Source organism: Triturus cristatus, chromosome 1_2 (assembly GCF_964204655.1).
Source record: "Triturus cristatus chromosome 1_2, aTriCri1.1, whole genome shotgun sequence".
Classification (NCBI taxonomy): Eukaryota; Metazoa; Chordata; class Amphibia; order Caudata; family Salamandridae; genus Triturus; species Triturus cristatus.
This window is the reverse complement of record NC_140580.1, coordinates 130,782,197-130,801,687: the sequence shown is the minus strand read 5'-3', so window position 1 is coordinate 130,801,687 and position 19,491 is coordinate 130,782,197. Positions and strand designations below refer to the sequence as shown.

The 19,491-nt window shown below is 45.7% G+C and overlaps 1 protein-coding gene across 1 annotated transcript in view; it reads left to right on the top strand.

The window, feature by feature from the left end:
• CCDC172 (coiled-coil domain containing 172) overlaps positions 1-19,491 on the top strand; it is a 552,772-nt gene that overhangs the window by 95,029 nt on the left and 438,252 nt on the right. The window contains exon 4 of the mRNA XM_085618563.1: positions 15,930-16,095. Coding sequence (XP_085474689.1) covers positions 15,930-16,095 — 166 coding nt within the window. The remainder of the gene's footprint in view (positions 1-15,929; positions 16,096-19,491) is intronic.

The following is a 19,491-nucleotide window of genomic DNA, read 5'->3' as shown; positions in this document are numbered from 1 at the left end:
TCAAGCAGCCAAACTATGGAACTCTTTACCCCCAACATAAGATCCACCGACAACCACCTTATCTTCAGAAAGCTACTCAAGAATTGTCTCTTCCCTACATAAGCACCATACGCAAACAGAAATTTACAGCATATTCCCCTGTATATAAGCATTTATTTTCAATATAGATATGCACCTATCTTTGTGTATTGATTTGTATAAACATGTAGAATAATAATGTTGTTGTAAATAAATAAATAAAAATCATCTTTGGTCTATATGTACTTACTTCCATTGTGCATCTATGTGCCTTCCATGTACTTGGATCTGTGTGTCTGTTACCTTTCTCCTGAAAAAGCATATCTAATGCACTACCCTATTTCTCATCCTGTACCTCTATCAATATCTTTAATCTATATATACTTACCTCCTTTATGCATCTATATACTTTCAATGTACTTATGGAGCTATATATTTATCACTTTCTTCTAATTTAGCATTTCAAATGCACTACCCTATTTCTCAGCCTATACCTCTCTCAATATATCCTCTGGCCCAACCTCTGACTCATCTCAAACTTCTTTCTACTACTCTTTCCACTGCACTACCTATCTCTCACCCTATACATCTATCAATATATCCTCTACATCCACTCTCTCATTTATCCCAAACCCCATACCACTACTATGATCCCCAAAATAACCCTTTCTAGACTCTCTCCTACTCTACCCCTCCTTGCATCATCTGACACCTCTTTTTTACGATACCGATCCCCCAAAACAAACCTTTATAAACTCTCCCCTCTGACTCTTCCCCTCAGAAACCCCTTTTTACTTATCCAATAGCCTCCTCCTACTGCTATGACCTCAAAATAAATAGATAAATAATCTCACTCTTCTGTCCATCTACTATCCTTTTCAATCAAAATAACAGACTAACATGATCACTTCTCAATTTCCATATTCCACTATACTAATTCACAACTAATCCTTTATGGGTTCCAGATTAGCGTGCTACTCGCCAATGAAGCATTTCATCACCCCATCAGGGTAACCAGCGCTATATAAATGCAAACCTTTTTCCCTTTTCTACCACTCCCCAACCCTTCTCAATCCAAATAACTGACTAACATATCCACCACTCAAATTACTTTCATGTTTCACCATACTAATTCAACAGTAATCCTTATGGGTTCCAGAGAAGCGTGCTACTCGCCAATAAAGCACTTCAAAACCCCATCAAGGGGTAGCAAGCGCTATATAAATACAAACCTCTTTCCCTCTTCTATCCCGCAACCTACCCTTCTCTATCCAAATAACTGAATAACATATCCACCACTCAAATTACTTCATACTTCACTGTACTAATTTTCAACACTTATCCTTTATGTGTACCAGAGTAGCGTCGTACTTGCCAGAAAAGCGCTTCAACACCCATCAGGGGTAACAGGTGCTACATGAATGCAAACCTTTCTTCCCTTTTATCCCTCCGCTACCCTTTTCACTCCAAATAACTGACTAATATCCACCACTCAAATTACTTTCATATTTCACCATACTAATTCAGCACTAATCCTTAATGGGTTTCCGAAGTAGCGTGCTTCTACACCCCATCAGGGGTAACAAGCGCTACATAAATACAAGCCTTTTTTTTTTCCTCTTCTATCCTTCTGCTATCCTTCCGAATCCCAATAACTGACTAACCTATCCACCACTTAAAATGTACTTGCATGTTTCACTATACTAATTCAACACTAATCCTCTGTGGGTCCTGGAGTAGCGTGCTACTCGCCGATAAAGCGCTTCGGCGCCTCGTCAGGGGTAGTAAGCGCTATATAAATGCAATTACAATACAATACAATACAATGTGCTGCACATCACGGATGAGACCAAAGAAGAAAGAAAAATGCCTGTGGTTGTTCCTGCTTTCTGTCACGGTAATGTGCTCTAGCAGTTTAAGTGGGCCTATCACTTTTGGGTGGAGTAAAACTGATTTGTAAGTGAAAAGTCCCTGTATATAATGGCACAGTGAGCAAAAAAGGATGTAATGAAATGCTATCTAGAACAATTGTTAGTTGGTCAAATTAACCAAAAGTCTTTCGTAAATGACTTTTTGTTTTTCTTACGGAGCATACTTTGGCGATCTATCACCTTGTTATTATTGTTATAAGTGAAATGTCCCTGACACTCAGGGATTTTACTCACTACACATCATGCTCATTTGAACATTTTCCACCATGGGACTGCCGTGCCACATTTGGTGGCGTCTGGAAGGAAAAATGTGATGTTTCAAAAAATGTGTTGTAAGTGCCACTGTGACCTTGTGTCCTGTGGAAAATGGGCTCACACATCAGGATAACCAGTGGTTAACCACCTTTAAAGCGGGTTGGAAACCACAGGTTTGATGGGCTGGCACTGTGCCATAAAATTGGGCTATCCCTATATTGCTGAACTCTGAATGACCCCCTGAGTACTGTACTCAAACGTTTAGTTAGAGCATCTCCATGCCAGGCCCTGCGGTCAATCCCACGCCACACTTGTCAGTATGCGGCATGGGGTTGGCCGCCTAGGTGGGCTTGGCCACAGGGCCTGGGTGCATGCCAGGCCCTGCGGCCAAAATGCGGTTGGCTGCCTGTGGGAGAAGGTCGAGCGGGTTGGCCCTGCCCTGTATCCAACCCCCCCACCATGCACGGCCAAAGGCTGTGAGTGACAGGGGGGTTGGCTTTGCATATGGTAATAAAATGTTACTTTACGGTAATAACAAAGCCCTAGAAATTCATTGACTAAACCAAAGATCACAGTAACAGTATTGTTAGGTGAAACATTCAGTGACAACGTAACGCTTTAAATGTTCAAAATCACTGAAATTCACTATTTATAGTTATCCAACGTAACTCGTGCCCTAGGGTAACTATTACTCATGCCCTCGCCATACACTGCTAGTTACCCCACATATTACATCGCTTATGACATCTTCTATGATATCATTGATAATATCTCTTCCACATTTGCAATGAAATAGTTGATGAGAAAACTGCATGGCAGTCGAACGAGCTATAATTACTTTAGGGCACAAGTTATTGTTACTTGAGATGACTGTAACTGGTAAATTTCAATTGTTTTGCATGTTTAAAACGTTACTTTGCCACTGAAATGTTCACCTAACTATAGCAGTTTATAAATATGCTATATATATGGTGTGTAGACAAAATACAGGAAACCAATACCGTACAGACAAAATATTGTGTCAAGAATATCGGGGACAAAAATATTGTGAAGGAAAGTCTCTATAGATAAGCAAAGTTTTTCTATATATAACTCTAAATGTATGTACCTTGACTATATATATATCTTCGAGGTACAAAGATGTGAAGTTAAGGATTGTAAATCTATACTTACCTATTTGCACTTAACTTCTCGATATTTTGGTCCTCTATATTTTTGACACAATATTCTGTCCACACGATCCTTTTCGTTCCGATATTCTATCAGTAATCCATATATATATAATCGCCTATCTAGAGTTTGTTTTGCTACCCCTGTACTTATTATAATTTTGCATTGACTATTCTCTGGCATTACTGCAGGAAGATTATCATTGGCAGTATACGATTAAGATAGCTTTTCGGAATGTGACCTGCACGAGCCATATCTGATAAAGTGTACCCTTCAACCATATACACCAGCACCTCCTCAACCATTCATTGCAACAACTTTCGGCCCTTGACTGAAATGGTCTAAGTGAAAGGAATATTTCTTGAGCTACAAGAATACTATGGAGGATATGGAGTTAATACTTGAGAGGAAAATAAATATTCTCCTGCTTTCATTGGGTCCACAAAAGCTCAAGGTGTATGATAGAATTGACAAGAAACCTAGACTAGAAGGGAATGCTTTTTAAAATAATTTAGCTGACCTGGATGTTAATTATTCACCATGTATTTCAATAGCCAACAATAGATTTAATTGCTTTCACAGGAAGCAAGGAAAGACGAAATCTATTGATGAATGAGTTTTTTATTTCTGAGAAACTTGCAATTACTTGTAGAATTGGGCCACTGCATAAGGAATTAGTCACGAACCAAATAATAATGCATCTGAATAATGAAAACATACTAGAAAGGCTATGGGCACTTGGGGATGCAGAACTCTGAGAAATAATTGCTACCATAAGAAAAGTTGAAATATCTAGCATGTGTGCTAATGCTGCATTGGAGAGTTCCTCTTGTGGGTCAAAAGATATAGTTGGAAGAGTGAAACCTAAAAATAAAACAAGACAAACTTTCTAACTCAAAGAGAAAAAGATAAAGAGTATTAAGGCAAGTACAGGTAAAAGGAGGGATACAAGGTAGAAAGACAGGCAAGGGGCAGATCGCTTTTGAGCACTCGACTGCCCAACGGTCTTTTAAAACTAGTTGGCACTAACAATGAACTTTTAATATATTAGGGGAATTTGTTTGATTAATTCCTCTTCACCTCGCTCTCTGGTCCACCGCGGATTCTTCTGTTTGTTGTGGAGAGAGCGGGCAAATTCCTCTTCACCTCGCTCTCCGTTCCACCGTGGATTTTTCCGTTTGTTGTGGGGAGAGTGGGCGAATTCCTTCACTTCCGGTACCTCGGGGTTAAGCAGACTTGTTGCCTACACTAATTTCTATGGAAGATAGACTCCTGGACGAATTTATGCCCATAAAGGCAATATCACTGACCTATTGTAAACTGATTATTCATACTCTCGACCCCCTTGCCCGGCTCCGCAGGAAATGGGAGATGGACCTGGGGGACCTGGACGACAAGGACTGGATGGAGGCGCAGGCTTAACCCAGGGAGGTTGCGATTTTGTCCAGGCTTAAATTGGTACAATTAAAAATATTACATAGACTTTACTATTCGGGGCCAGCGCTGGTCAAAATGGGCTACAAGCCAGAATCTGGCTGTGGGCGAGGATGTGGAAATGAGGGCATTTTCTTCACGTTCTTTGGGGGTGCAACTTTGTTAATACATATTGGATAGAAATACACACCCTGGTACAGAAGCTGGCTCTAGAGGCCAAACGCTGCCTGCTAAATATTTGGGAACCGACGGATCAAGGCACCAAAGAGAAAATATAGGTGACACTGGGCCAGATGGTTGCCAAAAGAAATATTGCCAGGCTATGGGGCTCGCAGGAAGCGCCAAAGCTGAGTGCATGGAAAGCAGACATGGACTGGTGCATGTTCAGGGAAAAAACAGTGTATGTGTCAAGGGGAAGCCTGAAAAAATGGATACAAACATGGTAAAAATGGAATACATATAGAGGGAATATTTGTACCCCGCCTCTTCTACCCCCCTCCCCCTTCCCCTCTTAATTGAGACCTTATTGAACAATGCTGTGGTAAAAATTAATGTATTCGACAATGGTGGGATCTTTATAATACTTGGAAAATACTGACACATATCCCTTCTTTCGACTATGTGAAGAGTGTAAATTATTTGAATATGTTTAATAAAAAGATTAATACAAAAATAAAATAAAATAACTGATGGAGTACCTTGAGCCCAACAGGAGCTTGGATTCATCCTGGTCAGGCTGTAGACCAAAGCATAGCACCGAAACTGCAATCTTAGCAGTGACGGGCCATATTAGATGATGCCTAGACAAGACTCAGCCGTCTATGCTCATATTAATGGATTTGTCAGCCACTTTTGATACGATATCTCACTCAAGATTGATACAGAGACCGGCAGAGATAGGCATACAGGACACAGCTGTACAATGGTATAGAAATGTTCTTTCTTATCGAACTTAGATCATCAACTTGGGACCGTTTAAATCACGTACCATGGTATTCAATAAGGGAGTGCCCCCAGGGCTTTTGTTTGAGCCCCACAGTATTTAATGTATGTGTAACCCCCCCCCCGGCAGATACTATAAGAGTCTGTGGGTTCACACCTCTCTCATATATGGATAGCACTGAACTTCTGCTGTCTTTTGAGAAAGATCTGTCTGCAACGAGAGACCACTTTATGAATGAGATGAAAGCTATCACGGCCTGGATGGCTAGGAATTTTCTCCAGTTAACCAGTGGTAAAACGGAAATCATGCTCGTCGGTGCTGCACAACGGTTGTGAGCCCTTGAGTGGTGGCCATCCGAATTAGGAGTGCCACCTGTTCCTAAAGCCTTAGTGTACCAATAGCCTGAGAGTATCACACCATTGGGATGTTATCGATTTGTACACATGCCATTCGGCCTAGCCTAAGCGGTTGCAGTTATGCACAAATTAATGTACATGCCTTTAAAGGACTTTGAAAGGACAGTGTTCTTACAGGATGACATTTTGGTGAGAGGATGCCAGCAAGAAAGAACATGATGAGCTCTTAAGGAAAGTATTACATGAGCATGGGTTAATTGCACCGTTTTTCAAGTGTAGATTTTTTGTTAAATCCTTGAAGTATTTAGGATTTAAGATTAATCAGTAAAGAAGGTATCTAACCGAAAAAAGAGTTAATGAATGTAGAAATGTCTCGCACCTACTGATAAAGCAGAATTACAGTCCTTCCTGGGACTGGTTGAGTACTACTTGAAATTTGTACCTATATTTTCTTAAGAAGCATACGATTTAGGTCAAAACCAAACTAAGTTTGATTGAAAAGATAGCTTACAATATGATTTTGAATTGATAAGATCAGATATTTGTTGTGTTAACACTTTCCATGATTTTGACCCTACTTGTGATGGTATAATACCTACTGAAGCTACCAGCAAAGATATTGGAACTGTATTAACCCAGAAAGATGGTCCAGGGAAAGAAGTAAAAAAAGCGTTTACAACCAGAGCTTTAGCACAAACAGAGGAATGCTACTCTGTCATAGAGACAGAGAGACCTTAGATGTTGAGTGGGGTTTTGGAATTTTGATTAGATGTGATAACAAACCCTTTGTCGAATTGTTATCTACAGCAGGCTAAAGTCTGTGACGTCATGTATAGTACGATTATCGATGAGGCTGTTGGATTAAACGTATACTGTACAGCATATGCCTGAAGTGACGAATGGTGTTGCAGATTGCTTGAGTCGTTTAACACTCCCTTTCATAGAGATACTGCAAATGATTGGGAGGTATACAGTGTTGCTTGGACAGGTGTAGTGGATATGGAAACCAATTAAAAAGAATAATGGACTACTGTGTGTGAGAATAAATTAAAGGAAATCAAGACACTTGTGATGAATGGTTGGGCAATTAAAAGGTTTGCAACTGTTGACCATCATAGGTTTTGGGCAATAAGAGATGAACTTTCTGTGGATAACCATAATTATTGCATGGAATGACACAAGTATGTTTGCTAGTTGCACGCAAATGTCAAGTGAAGGAGATTTTTATGAAAAGTTTGTATAGATGGATAAGAAATGGTTGTATGAATCAGGAAATACTGAGAAATCCAGAATGGAAGATGAAGTGTCCAGACTGGAAAGAGCTTATGGAATAATAGGAAGGTATGGAGCAGAAAATCATATAAGTGTTGACACTGACAATGTTGTAATTACTGATATAACTAAAAGCAGATCTGGGCGTAACATTAAGCGTCCAGTCTTTCTTGAGGACTATGTTTCTTGAAGATTCTTCTTATATTTTGTTCAAATTCTTGTGTTGTTTATTTGAGTAGTGTTTTTGTATAATTTTTCTCTTTTTTTTTTAAATGGAAGGGGGATGTGTGGTGTTTATCTTTAATTCTGTTATTATTGTTTGCCATATAGAATATTTTCTTCATGTTCTGTTTTGCTTTGAATGTTAGAGGTGCTGAGTTTCATGACTAATAAAGAGTTATTGAAAAGGAACGTCAATTGTGTCACAAAAAATACTTTTTTACTCTATTTCCAGCGATGATTCCAGCAATAAAATGTCCAAAACATATCAAATATGAATAATCCAACGGGACTGAATTTTCAGGACTCTTGCGAATGGTTCCAGAATCCAACTTTTATTCATTTATGTTCAAGACAAAAAACGTTTTCCAGAACTCACTATTTGGACCTGCAATGGAAGAAAGTGCCCTATTTGCTTTGGTAATGAAAGCTGAGGCTTCTCTGTTGAGGTTTAGGCAAATGTCCATACGGAACTCTTATGTCTGAGCCCTTGCTCCCCTTCAATAAGGCGTTCACTGACACCTTTATGAGTACCCATTGCAGCCTACGTGTGCAGTTTTAAACTGCCATTTTGACCTGACAAGATAAACCTCTTGACCCACCACTTTAGTACACTTCTCAACCTGTGGACTCTGCCAGGAAGAAGGACTGCTGTACTGTACTGATGGAAGGACTGCCACTCTGCTGGCCTGCTGCCCTGTTGCTTGAGTAAGAAGGCTCACTGGACCTGCATGTCTAAACCCAGGACCCCTGAGCACCTCCAAGGGCTAGTTGACTGGCCTCCTGATCAGATGCTATGGGGACAGAACTGGCTTCCAGCAACCTTGAACCCAGCACCTAGACTCTGCCATATGTGAGTCCTGCCTTCTCAAGTTGTGCCACCCCAGTCCTGGACCCTTGTAAGTGGGCCTGAAGGTTCTCTGCCAGCCCATCTGTGGATTCAGCAAAACAGATGCGTCTTTGGCGTGGCGCAGTTCCTGCAGAACCTGCTCATCACCTCTGCTGCTCGACGCATCGCCCTCGGAACTGACGCATCTCCTCTACTGTGCAGACTTCCCCTACGAAACAATTCTGCACTGCTACCGCAGCCCATCGGAAACTCAGCTGTGCGACTCATCTCCACACAAGGACATCGCCTCGCCCAACACAGCCCATCGAAATGGTTTCTACTCAAAGCCTTTCCATGGAAGGGCATCACATTGCACTTTGGAGCTCCCTGGAATCGCAGCTGTGTGATGAATCTCCTCGCCTGGATGTCACACCACCTCTGCTAAGTGACACATCCTCGACACGGGAATCTGCAACTCTATGCAATCAGGATTGTACTGTGTTTAGCGGACCTAAGGGATTCCATCACGGTCGGCCTGAACTTGAGACTTTGTCCCAGAGCGGCGCAACCACATAACCACAGTTGGCTCATTTTACTTTTTGGTGCTGTTTTTACTTAAACCTTTAAAACTTGCATATCTCTGAGTCTACTGATTGGATTTTTGCCAGTTTGTTTTTCATTTATTTATTAAAATGTATTAAAATTTTTTTTAAATTGGTGTAAGATTTACTTTTGTTGTGTTTTCACTTTATTGCTGCTTGAAGTGCTGCATAAATACTTTACACATAGCCTTTAAGTTAAGCCTGACTGCTCTGTGTCAAGCTCCAGAGGGTTGAACACAGGTTCATTTGGGGTTTGTGCTTGTGACTTTATTCTGACATAGATTATTGTTGCTGCTTGAGTAGTGTTTCACCCCCCCCCCCCCAACCAGTTAACTATTTCTTACAGTTTCCCATAACTCCTCCACATAATTAGTCTAAAAGGATTGAGGCATTTGGAAAACAAATGTCCTCTTCGGCTAGCCTGTTAAATCAGTCCTTTCAATCAGGGATGTGGGCCTGCCAGACATACTACAGGCCTACAAGGGCATCAGTCCTCCCAGTCCCCTTGTCCAGTGCCAACAGCCAGCAGGTGGCTGTAGCTTGCAACTAGTGGCACACAACCACCCTGTGGGAGGCAGCAACCAGCATTTTTTCCTAGGGTGGCGATTCATCACATCCGACAGAAGGGTCCTTCACATCATTTAACATGGCTATGCCTTTCCCTTTTTTTCTGCTCCACCAAGCCTTCAACCCATATCAAAGCCTTCAACCTCTGAATGCCTTCCCTGCAGAAGGAAAAAATCAAAATGCTTGCACTGGTCCTAATCCTTGGATCTGCAGGATGCATATTTTCATCTAACCATCCTGCAGTCCCACAGACATTACCTGTGGTTTAAGGTAGTCCAGCAGTATTTTGAGTATTCTATAATCCCCTTCTGCCTCACCAGTGCACCTCGGGAGTCCACAAAAATGATGGCGGTGGTCTCTGCCCATATTTGAAGGTCAGGGATACAAAACTTTCCCTTTCTGAACAACTACCTGTTGAAGGCACACTCACTGCAGTCAGGATTCCGCAGCAACCACAGCACCGAGACCGCCCTCATCGCCACCACAGACGACATCAGGATCCTTCTAGACAACGGCGAGATGGCGGCCCTCATCCTCCTGGATCTCTCCGCCGCCTTCGACACCGTCTGCCACCGCACACTACGCACGCGACTCCAAGACGCAGGGGTCCGGGAGAAGGCCCTGGACTGGACCACCTCCTTCCTCTCGGGCAGAACTCAGAGAGTCCGCCTCCCCCCGTTCCGGTCCGAGGCCTTCGAGATCATCTGCGGCGTCCCTCAAGGATCAATCAATCAATCAATCAAAGACATTTATAGAGCGCGCTACCTACCCGTAGGGTCTCGAGGCGCTATGGGGGGGGGGGGGTGCCGCTACTGCTCGAACAGCCAGGTCTTGAGCTTCTTCCTGAAGGAGAGGTGGTCTTGGGTCAGGCGCAGGTCTGCCGGGAGGGAGTTCCAGGTCTTGGCAGCCAGGTAGGAGAAGGACCTTCCTCCTGTGGTGGCTCTTCGGATGCGTGGGACGGCGGCGAGGGCGTGGCTGGCGGATCGGAGGTGGCGTTTGGGAGCGTAGAAGTTGATTCGGTTGTTGAGGTAGCTCGGGCCTTGGTCGTGGAGAGCTCTGTGTGCGTGGGTAAGGAGACGGAAGGTGATTCTCTTGTTGACCGGGAGCCAGTGCAGGTCTCTTAGGTGTCCGGAGATGTGGCTGTGTCGTGGGATGTCGAGGATGAGTCTGGCTGAGGCGTTCTGGATGCGCTGGAGCCTCTTCTGGATCTTGGCGGTGGTTCCGGCATAGAGTGCGTTGCCGTAGTCCAGTCGGCTGGTGACGAGGGCCTGGGTGACGGTCTTCCTGGTCTCTGTGGGGATCCACCAGAAGATCTTCCGCAGCATGCGCAGGATGTTGAAGCATGACGAGGAGACGGCGTTGACTTGCTTGGTCATGGAGAGGGAGGAGTCCAAGATGAAACCCAGGTTGCGTGCGTGGTCCGTCGGTTTGGGTGCGGTGCCCAGGGCGGGGGGCCACCAGGAGTCGTCCCAGGCGGAGGGCGAGGATCCCAGGATGAGGACCTCCGTCTTATCTGAGTTCAGTTTCAGGCGGCTCGTCGTCATCCACTCGGCTACCTCTCTCATCCCCTCGTGCAGGTTGGCTCTGGCGGTGGCGGGGTCGTTGGTCAGGGAGAGGATCAGCTGGGTGTCGTCGGCGTAGGAGATTATGTTGAGGTTGTGTTGGCGTGCGATGGCCGCGAGGGGGCTCATGTAGACGTTGAAGAGAGTCGGGCTCAGTGAGGATCCTTGTGGGACGCCGCAGATGACTTTGGTGGCCTCTGACTTGTACGGTGGTAGGCGGACTCTTTGTGTTCTTCCGTCGAGAAAGGAGACGATCCATTCCAGCGCCTTCTCCTGGATTCCGACGTTGCTGAGGCGCTGCACTAGGGTGCGGTGGCAGACCGTGTCGAAAGCCGCGGAGAGGTCTAGGAGGATGAGGGCCGCTGTTTCCCCGTTGTCCATCAGGGCTCGGATGTCGTCGGTGGCGGCGATGAGGGCGGTCTCGGTGCTGTGGTTGGCACGGAAACCGGACTGTGATGGGTCGAGGGATCCATTCGTCTCGAGGAAGGCGGCCAGCTGTTTGTTGACGGTCTTCTCGATGACTTTGGCTGGAAACGGGAGGAGCGAGATGGGGCGGTAATTCTTGAGTTCGGTGGGATCTGCTGTAGGTTTCTTCAGTAGAGCGCTGAGTTCGGCGTGCTTCCAGCTCTCGGGGAAGGTGGCGGTGTCGAATGAGGTGTTGATGATGTCCCGCAGGTGGGGTGCGATGACAATGTCGGCTTTGTTGAAGACGTGGTGAGGGCAGGGGTCGGTAGGAGATCCGGAGTGGACGGAGTTCATCGTGTGGACGGTGTCTTCGGTGTTGACCGGGGTCCAGGCGCGGAGGGTGGTGGTGGGTGGAGGTCCTGCGGTCGTGGCGTGCGTCGGTTGAGTGCTGAAGCTGTCGTGTATGTCCGCGATCTTGTTGTGGAAGTAGGAAGCGAGGGAGTTGCAGAGGTCTTGCGAAGGGGTGATGTCGTTGTATCCGGCGTTGGGGTTGGAGAGCTCTTTCACGATGTTGAAGAGTTCCTTGCAGTTGTGTGCGTTGTTGTCTAGTCGGTTTTTGAAAGCTGTTTTCTTGGCGATGCGGATCAGTTGGTGGTGTTTCCGGGTGGCGAGCTTGAGGGTGGTCCTGTTGTCCGGCGTGGGTTCCCTTCTCCAGGCTTTCTCGAGGGCTCGGCAGTCCTTCTTGGAGCTCTTGAGTTCGTCGGTGAACCATGGAGCTCTCTTACTGCCGGGTCTGCTGGGCGGGGTCCTCAGTGGGGCGAGTTCGTCTGCGCAGTTGCTAATCCACTTCGTGAGGTTGTCGGCGGCCTGGCTGGGGTTCGCTGAGCTGGCCGGAGGGTGCTGGCTCAGGGAGGCGGCGAGCTGGTCGGCTGTGATCTTGTTCCAGCTTCTTCGGGCAACCTGTTGCTGTTGGTGGTGGGTCGTCGTTCTTCTGAAGGTGAAGTGGATGCATCTGTGGTCTGTCCAGTGGAGTTCTGTGGCGTGGCTGAAGGTGATGTCTCTGCTGGATGAGAAGATGGCGTCGAGTGTGTGTCCGGCGAGGTGGGTGGGGGTGGACACCAGCTGCTTGAGTCCAAGGTTGGCGAGGTTGTCGAGCAGGGTGCTGGTGTTGCAGTCGTTGTTGTTCTCCAGGTGGAAATTGAAGTCCCCCAGGAGGATGTAGTCAGCGGAGGGGAGGGCGTGCGGGCTGACGAAGTCGGCGATGTCCTCGCTGAATTGTGTGCGTGGTCCCGGAGGTCGGTAGATCAGGGTGCCTCTGAGGGTGGTCTTCGGGTCGGTGTGGATCTGGAAGTGCAGGTGTTCGGCGGAGGGTGGGGTGTTGTCGGTGCTGGTCGTGATGCCGATGGTGTTCTTGTGGATGATGGCGATGCCTCCTCCCACCTGGTTGGTGTTGCGGTCCTTCCGGGTGATCTTGTAACCTTCAGGGATTGCGATGGCGATGTCGGGCGCTGAGGAGGCGTTCATCCAGGTCTCCGTGATGAAGGCGACGTCGGGGGCTGTGGTGTCGAGGAGGTTCCAGAGTTCGATGGCGTGTCTGTGGACGGAGCGGGTGTTGAGCAGGATGCACTTGAGGTGGTTGCTGCTGGTGCTCGGCTTGGCGGGTGCTGGTGTCGGGCAGGTCCCGATGCAGGTGAATTTGCAGGTGTTGCAGCTGAAGGGTCCGTGGGTGTCTCGTGGGGTGGCTCTGCAGCATCCCGGGACTCGGCCGGTGTTGAGTGCGATGAGGGTGGCGGCGGTGTACGTCAGGCGGGTCGGTCGGGGTCCTCATGGGCCAGGGGTCCTGGCACTGGGCGCGGTCCAGGCACGGACGGGCGTAGACGGGCTTACCTTTGGCGCACCTTCGGCGCACAATCGGCGCGCCCGCTGCGCGTGACCGCTGCGCGTTCGCACGGTCGCCATTTAAGGCGAAGTGCGCGGGTGGGCGGAGCAGCTGGGAGGCGGGAGCGGGGAGGGAACAGAAAGAAAAAAGGGGCGGGGTCAGCGGTGGTGGCGGGAGCGGGGAGCGGGGAGGGAAGGTGGAGGGCGGCGAGGTAGGCGGGCAAACAGGAAGGAAAACACTATCACGGGCAAGAAAACAGATCAGGATCTTCCCTCAGCCTGACGCTGTTCAACGTCTACATGGCACCACTCGCACGAATCGCCCAACAGCACGACCTCAACATAATCTCCCACGCCGACGACACGCAGCTGATCCTCTCCCTCACCAAGGACCCTCTCACCGCCAAATTCAACCTCCACCAGGGAATGAAGGCAATCGCCAACTGGATGAAGGAAAGCCGACTCAAGCTGAACTCTGACAAGACGGAGATCCTCATCCTCTGGTCCAACCCCTCAGCATGGGACGACTCATGGTGGCCTGCAGCACTGGGGACCCCTCTGGCCCCCACCGACCACGCAGGCAACCTGGGAATCATCCTCGGCTCAAAACTCACCATGACCAAACAAGTCAACGCGGTCTCCTCCACCTGCTTCAACACCCTCCGCATGCTCCGCAAGATCTACAGATGGATCCCGACAAACACAAGGAAAACAGTCACCCAGGCCCTAGTCAGCAGCAGACTCGACTACGGAAACGCCCTCTACACCGGAGCCTCGTCCAAGCTCATCAACAGACTGCAGAGAATCCAGAACGCCTCTGCACGCCTGATCCACGACGTCCCGCGCCGCGACCACATCACCCCCCACCTGAGGAACCTGCACTGGCTCCCCGTCGACGGGAGAATCTCCTTCAAGCTCCTGATCCACGTACACAAGGCACTCCACAAGACCGGACCAGCCTATCTCAACAATCGACTCTCCTTCTACGTACCCAATAGGAAACTTCCGCTCTGCTGACCACACCCTGGCCACGGTCCCGCGCATCTGTAGAACAACTTCCGGAGGCAGATCCTTCTCCCACCACGCCGCCAGGACCTGGAACACCCTCCCCTTCTACCTACGACAAACCGAAGACCTGCTGACCTTCAGGAGACAACTCAAGACCTGGCTCTTCGACCAGCACCCCCCCCAGCGCCTTGAAACCCATACGGGTATGTAGTGCGCTTTACAAATTACATGATTAATTGATTGAGTTGTTGACCACCCCGTCTTTCTTGGATTTGAAGACGGCATTCTCAATTATGATTGCTTCTGCTTGTTTGCGTGAGGCACTGTTGGTATATCTAGCCTACACCACCTATTTTTCCAGCTAACTGATGTTGAGAACTTGGATGGCCTTCTTGCCTAAAGTTGTGACTCCTTTTCAGCCTTCACTATGATCACTCTACCTATGTTCTTTGCCCTTCCTCGCCCATTAAAAGAGGAGAGGCTTCATCGGCTGGACCCCAAAAGGACTTTAAAATGTAACTGATAGTAACAAGGAACACCGCGTGGACAATCACTTTTTTGTGGGGTTCTTATGAGCAAAGAAAGAGGAGGCTAAGCAGAAAAGGACCCTCTCAAGGTGGATAGACCTCTGCTTTAAAATCTGATATCCACTAACTAAGAAGCAGCCACTAGAAGGTCAGCGAGCCCACTCCACTAGAGCTAAAGCTGCTACCACTGTGTTGGCCCACGGGGCACCAGTTCTTGAGATCTGCCAGGCTGCAACATAAGTGCCAATGCAAATGTTCACAAACCACTACTGCCTTGACAGCCAAGTCGGGTGGGCGGCGGTACGGACTTTTCACCAGGATCACCGTTTGGTCTAAGTCCACGCACCCTCCACATTGGGAGGTTTTGCTTTGATATCTATTCTAAGGTAAGGAATCAGTAGTTAGAAGTGTTCATCAGAAGAACAAGTTACTTACTTTCAGTGAGGCTCTCTCTGGTGGATACTCTTAACTGCACATTCCTCACTGCCCTTCTATCTCCCTGTTCTGCTAAATGGCCTCTTCATAACATCTAAAAAGGTCCAAGGTTAGGAATCTGCACACTGGTATCAACATTTATTTGCTCTCTGTGTTTGATGATGCATAAAGAGACAAGCAAAAAACTGACTTCAGCACATAGAGGTGGTACTTTTATGCTGCTCTGCTCCGTCTCTTCTGGGTGCAACCGAGTCAACATGGAGCCACAGGGGGAGTGCATGGGAGCATTGCTTGTGAAAGTTTTTCAGATCCAGTCTAGCGCCTGAGGAATATTCTAAGGTAAGGCGGAATCTGCAGTTAGATCGAGCATCCACCATAAAGAGCGTTATTGAAGGTAAGTAACTTGTTTGATACTCCCATTCAGTTCTGTTTATTAGTTTCCATCAGTTCATTAATAATCTAAGATCATGATTATTTACACTGGTACCTTTAATGTTTTTGTTTTCTTTCCCTTTTAGGAAGATTTGGAGAAGTCAATGGCAGAAGAACAAAGTAAATTCATGCAAGAGGTTTCAGATTTTAACAACGCCTATGCACTTACAAATAATCGAGAGCTTCTTATAAAAAAACAAGCGAAGACTGAGATCTGCAACCTGGAGCGAGAAGCATGTACTTTGAGAAATGGTAGATCATGTTTGTTTTGTAGGTTTTATTGTATTCTTTGTTATAGGATATAATTCAGGAGGAGTTCGTCACCGTTTTATTGGCATTTCTAATAAGTGCTACTATTTAAAATTTAATATGTGCAATAGAGGGTGTAATTTTGTCAAATCAATTTTACTGTAGGTTATTAGAAATGCAGACTTTTGAAATATGTCTGTAAAATAAAGTTAATAAGTACAGTAAAAAAATACATATAAAAAATGTAGAAACAAAACAGGAGAGCAATATACTGCAAAAGGCCAATAAAAACAACTTTTGCCTCGTCTACCATCTCTCACCCAGTGGCCCATCAAAGGCATTCCAACCTACACAAAGGCATTTCATTGAAGGTTGCTTGTTCAACACTCCTAGCTTAACATTTTACTGAAGCTAGCTCAGGCAAAATCTAGTTTATTTTTGTTGTAGGGCAGAGGATGTGGGGTGACCATTTGCCTTGGAGACAAATTCTGGGCAGTAACAAAAAATTAAGGAGAAAGGATCAAAATTTGCGACAAAAAAAGACAAACGGTCAAATTTACGGACAAATCTGAGGTGGGGAGGCATTAATATAATAGCAAGTAAAGAGTTGGCTGAGCACATGAATAAATAGATGTAGATGTTTTTGTGCTGTGCTACTGCGGCATATGCACTGTCGGCTGCATGCCGAGATACGGTTTTCATTGGAGGATGGACTGCCGTGACCCCCCATTCCAGGCACAGCCTCCAGAAGTGTGGGGCTGGTGTGTATATTTCTGCCTGTGGTGGTTCTTGTTATCAAACTATTCTTTGCCCTAAAATACTGGCTACGCTTTATTACACCATGCTGTTAAACATACTTTACATACAGTTCCACCACATTCACTCGGTTACTGTCAAAAACAATAAGACCTTACCAAATACCTTTAGCATGAAACATGTTTTGAAACTTATGGATTTCTAGTGCTCTTACATCCTCGTCCTCTCACACTAATTCTCTTCAATGTTTGTACCCATGGCTGGGTGAAGCTGAGTAGCAGATGAAAAGACAATCGGGTGCAAACTAACTCTTTGTCTGCTCTGGGTTGATTCATAATAACTTAAAGTTACAGCACATTAGTACTTGATTTTCACTTTTTTAACATGGGGATGGTTGGTTGATTTAGGAAAAGAATAGCGGGAATTTCTGCAATGTAATCAGACACATCCGGAGTATGCTTTAAGTGCACCCAAAATACCAGTTCATAAAGAGACTGTACGCAGGGTTCTTTAATATGGCCCTTTATGTGTCTATGTAGATGCAGGTATTTATATAAATCAGATTCATTTGGTGCTAATGTGGCTGCCCACGCCTGAAGATGTCTTTATGCATAAATGCACTCAAGGGCGTCATTTAGAGGTCGACATCAACGCAAAAACATAGCATTGACTTTTGTTCCTGTTTTTGCACTTGAACAACCGAGAAATTTATATAGAATGTGGCTAACTCAAGTGAGCTAAATACTAAGCTAAAATGTGTAACTGCTGAAAAAAGCCTTAATGTATGTTTCTGTGTTTCGAGATTTAAGGTACGTCTTTTTTATGTCTGTGTCTTTGGGTTTTTGCAGTAGAGTTTTGATGTGATAGGCCACTGGTGGTTTGGGGCTCACCCACCACCAATAAAAATTGCCAGATGTGCTGTATCCTCTCCTACTGTAAAATAGAGCTCTTCAGTCCAGAGAAGAAGGAAGATGTGTTCTGCCACTTTAGAAGGAAGACTTTCGTTTACTTGTTTTGAGCTATAGAATAAAATAAATGCCTTGATGTGTTCTATCTCACCATATGCTCTAGCAAGAATATCGGGCACTAAGGTAGTCAGATTCAGGGAAGTCTCATCAGCTCCCTTCCAGTAATGCCATTACATTTCACAATTCCTGGACAGTCCTTCTTAAAGGGCTGTGTTAGCAGGAACAGCAGGAACTTTTCACTTGCTTGGATGGTCTCCATCGGAGAGTGGGTTATTCCTCTAATGCCTTCACAGACTTTGACTTGCTTCTCGTCTGAGGGCCCACTTCTAGGGCTGTCTCCCAAATGTAGCGATATCATGACTGGCTCAGTAAGGCAGTCCACAAACATGAACAGCTAAAAAGAAATAGATCATTTAGACAAAAACCATCTGCCCCCTGGTTATCTTCCCCTAGATCAATGAAACAAACATGCAGTAGACTGGAGAAAGCCTGGAGACGGAATTACAATAAGATAGGTAAAAACAAATATAGAGATGCAATCTGCGAATATACAAAACTTATATTGCTTGAAAAAACTAATTTAATTCAGAAAAAAATAAATTGGCCTCTAATTCCTCAAAAGAACTGTTCAAAGTCGTTCAATCTCTTTTAAGCTATAGTCCTCCTTCTAGCTTTCCCCCTTGCCAGGCGTTCTGTGATAAACTAGCTGATTTTTTTAAAAGAGAAAGTGAAGTCAATATCCAGGGAGTTCAATTCTCTCTGCACCTCATCTGATTTGAGTGCAGAACCCTTCTTTACTGACCCATAAAGATCGGAACTATGTATTTTTTCCCTTTTAACTGCTGATCAGGTGATCATTTTAATCAAGCACATTAAGTCAGGAGCCCCCTCGAATGATTGCCCACCTAAGCCAGTACAAAATCTGCCAGCCAGTCTTGCCCCAGGTCTCACAATTTTGATGAATGTCTGCATTACAGTAGGCATCTTTCCATCGGAATGCAAGAAGGCTTCTTCCATATTGCCTCTACTAAAATAACCTTCAAAGGATTTTTCGGCGAAGAATTTTCGCCCAATATTACGGCTTCCATATCCAGCTAAGTTACTTGGAAAAACATCTTAATACCTGTTTGCCAGACTATTTAGAAGATAACTCCCTCCTACACAATTCACAGTATGGGTTTAGAGCAGGCCATAGTATAGAGACAGCGCTGATAGCTGTCTCAGAAGGGAATACATCTATTAAAGATGCCGGAGGGAGAGCTGCTGTGGTCATTTTAGACCTTTCTGCAGGTTTCGATACAGTAAGCCACGTTGTGTTGTTTATCCAACATTGGTATTTCTGGTCTGGGGCACGATCTTCTCTCTTCTTTTTTGAGGGACAGGGAGCAGATGGTGTCAATGGGTGAATTTAATTCCTGATCTTTTTCCTTTCCATATGGCGTCCCTCAGGGGTACTCACTCAACCCAACGCTTTTTAACATATAGGTAACCCTTTTGGCTGAGTTGATTTGCTCCTTTGTGTTCACCACAGTTGCAAATGCCGACAATGCACAGATTGTGTTCTCTGTTGCAGGCAACCTGGAAGAAGTTGCTGACAGATTTAACAAGTGTATGGGATCAATTGTCAACTGGATATCTGCTAACTGTCTGAAGTTAAATTCAGACAAAACAGAGG